This window comes from Atta cephalotes, assembly GCF_000143395.1.
Source record: "Atta cephalotes unplaced genomic scaffold scaffold00086, whole genome shotgun sequence".
In the NCBI taxonomy this organism is placed as follows: domain Eukaryota; kingdom Metazoa; phylum Arthropoda; class Insecta; order Hymenoptera; family Formicidae; genus Atta; species Atta cephalotes.
This window is the reverse complement of record NW_012130150.1, coordinates 111292-114468: the sequence shown is the minus strand read 5'-3', so window position 1 is coordinate 114468 and position 3177 is coordinate 111292. Positions and strand designations below refer to the sequence as shown.

The window sequence follows — 3177 nt, the reverse complement described above, 5'->3', positions numbered from 1 at the left end:
TTATTATATATATATATATATATATATATATATATGTGTGTGTGTGTGTGTGTGTGTGTGTGTGTGTGTACGTATTAATGATATAAAAATGTTCCAAAGAAATTCAAGATGCGACTTTAACCAACTCTTTCACACATTTTTAATATAATAGCGGTATCGCGAAATCTTCGTCTCCATCGATATTCTTCGATCGTGTGATTTTGCACACGGCATCATCATAATTGAATCACAGACGGTGACAGGGGAACTCACAGGTACATGTGAAACAAATACGCATTTGCGCACGGCATCATTGAGATATCTGGTTAATAGATAATAGCATTCTGTGAAAAGCGATAAGAAATTGGTCACGTATTTACGTATATAATGTGTTGCTATTGTTAAAGCGTCAACAATACATATTATGCATACAATGTGTCTCCATCAGACTTTTTACTCCATTAGAATTGCTTACATATTTAAAATAGAGTAAAACATGTATATGAGAATCATTTTCTTACATTCTTTATTATTTCTTTTTTTCAAAATATTAATTATTCTTGATAATGTCACGAACACAAATATTTCTTTTAAAATATATTTTAATATATTTTAAATGTATAAAATATATTTAATAATATTCTCAAAAATATTGATTATTTTTATAAATCTGCATTTAGAAGTAAATATATCTAATTTGATAAAAAATAAAAATAAAGAATATTAAGAAATCTTTCTTTATCTCAAATTAATCAAATTATGCAAATTATGCAAGTTATTTTCGATAAATCTCAGGAAATAGATTCTGTTACAAGTTCGAATTTATTTTACTATAATTTGAATGTATAACTTAATGGACTTCATACCGAGTTCCATAAATTAATATACTGCTGCCTCTTATCACATTAATCAATATGAATATCTTCATATAAATCTTATCAAAGCCAAGAAACATAGCAGATAGCCCCAAGATTGATGTAGATTTCGTGATTTGGTGATTAACAAATAAAAAGCTACCGAAATTATTTTTACGTACTCAAAGAGTTCAATAAAATTAAATTGACATGATGAAAGAGATGATTGACTTAAAATAATTATTAAATATAAATGACTCTATAATGATGTCACTTTTTCCTCCGAATCGTCGATAGCAAGCCATATACGATTATTTCATTAATACATAATCACTTTCTTCCACTACGCAACGTCGTAAGGAAAGCGCAATCGTTGTAATGAAGTAAAAAAAATCACTCTTCTGTAAAAATGATTCTTTGTACTATTACTTTAATAATATTCAACTGTATACTATAGAAATTTATAATGGTGTGTTTGCAGATTTAAAGATAAGGCGATTTATGGTTATGGAACGAGCATTCCTCCAAATAATAATGAAGACGAGGAAAATGAGATGTCACCAAGGAAGGTCATCTTCTGCGTTCATGGAAAATTGTCAGGTTGTTGTACGGTTGTGAAAGGCACTGGCGATGAAAATACAGCTGCGGATTATCAACAAAATTCATGTACGTTTTTTTTCTTTGCGAGATATATAATGATGCGATTTAAGAGGGGGGGGGGGGGTCTTTTACTTTTGCCGGCTATAAAATTAGTCTATTCTTAAAATTTTTTAAAGAAAGATTCAAAAAATGATAGAAAAAAAATGATTTTGTTTGTAAGACATTAAATTGTTGTGAAAACTTAGTTGTAGTTCCTGCACAAAAATGTTAGGAAACAAAAGAAAAAAACCAGGAGATTATCTTAATCAGTTTTTTAGTTATCATTTTTACAAGGTCAAAAATATTTAAGAAAAAATTTAGAGAAAAAAAAACTGTTTAACGTTTTAGTTTCATTTTATCCATACGGAAGTTTCCGTGTACTACGGTTATTCTGTTAGCATATATTTTTGCTGTTTGATTATTTAAGAAAGTGAAATGAAAATTATCTGAAAAATAGAGACAACAATGACAAATCATTGTAAGAAAAATATTTGTTTCAATTCTCTCTATTCTAAATTAACTAGAAAAAAACCTATTATATATTTTATTATATTAAAATATAATTTTTGCATTAATCAAGTTTTTAATTTTAATTGACATTTAACGAGTTGTAACTTTTCAAGTAACTCCTTTTTTTTTAACTTATATTTCTTTTCTTATGATTATTTTTAGTATCTCCAGAAGATCATTGTCACAGAGAGAGGAATGAGGAGATTGATAAGAAAGCCCGAAAAAAGTTATTGATCGCCAGTGCACTCTGCGTTATTTTTATGATAGCAGAAATCATCGGTAATATAATAAAACGCGTTATCTATATAAATAAGAATGCTTTGCAAAAATTATTTACGGAATTTAAATCATAAATTTCCTTTTTATTTTTCTTTTTCTCTTTAGGCGGAGTATTATCGAATAGTTTAGCGATAGCAACTGATGCCGCACATTTGTTGACTGACTTTGCGTCTTTTATGATATCTCTTTTTTCCATCTGGGTCGCCAGCAGACCAGCCACTAGAAAAATGCCTTTTGGTTGGTATCGAGCGGAAGTGAGTATTTTTTTTTCCTTTCCCTTTGATATGGATATTCAGATAAAATTGAGTTAGCTAAACGTGGAATCTTATTGATAAATAAGTATAATTTATATTATTAATTATTTAGATCAGAGGTCTGTCCAATTTGAGCTCCGGAGTCAAAATACAAAGCCATCAACGTAAAAAAGTTCAATATGGTAAGATTTCGAGACTACTATAAAATGTTGCATCTGAATGATGCTTATCAATATTTTACAGTCCTTGAAATTTTACTTGAATTGAATTTTTTGCATCGATGACTGCGTTTTGGCTTCTGAGTTCAAATTGAACAAGCCTGATTTAGATGTAAAAGTTAATAATGTGAAGTTAATGGGAAGATGTAAAGTTAGAATAGAGAATAATATATACATGAAATAAATATTACATGAAATTTGATTAAAATTGTTTTTAATTAATTTCGAAATTATTCGTGATGTATTATAATTTATGTGGAGTTGTATCACAAAAGGAAGACAGTTAATACATACGTGAAAAAATGTACATATATATATATATATATATATATATATATATATATATATATATACTAACTAAACTTTACTTTACTACTAACTAACTTAATTTTAATAATAAACTAAATAAATAAATAATTAACAAACAACAAACTAAAATTAATA

At 27.4% G+C, this 3177-nt stretch overlaps 1 protein-coding gene across 1 annotated transcript in view; it reads left to right on the top strand.

Annotated features, from left to right (window-relative positions):
- Nucleotides 1-1211: 1211 nt before the first annotated feature.
- LOC105624727 (zinc transporter 2-like) overlaps nucleotides 1212-3177 on the top strand; it is a 5352-nt gene continuing 3386 nt past the window's right edge. Inside the window, exons 1-4 of the mRNA XM_012206082.1 lie at nucleotides 1212-1216; nucleotides 1315-1499; nucleotides 2145-2261; nucleotides 2367-2515. Of these exons, the coding sequence (XP_012061472.1) occupies nucleotides 1212-1216; nucleotides 1315-1499; nucleotides 2145-2261; nucleotides 2367-2515 (456 nt within the window). The remainder of the gene's footprint in view (nucleotides 1217-1314; nucleotides 1500-2144; nucleotides 2262-2366; nucleotides 2516-3177) is intronic.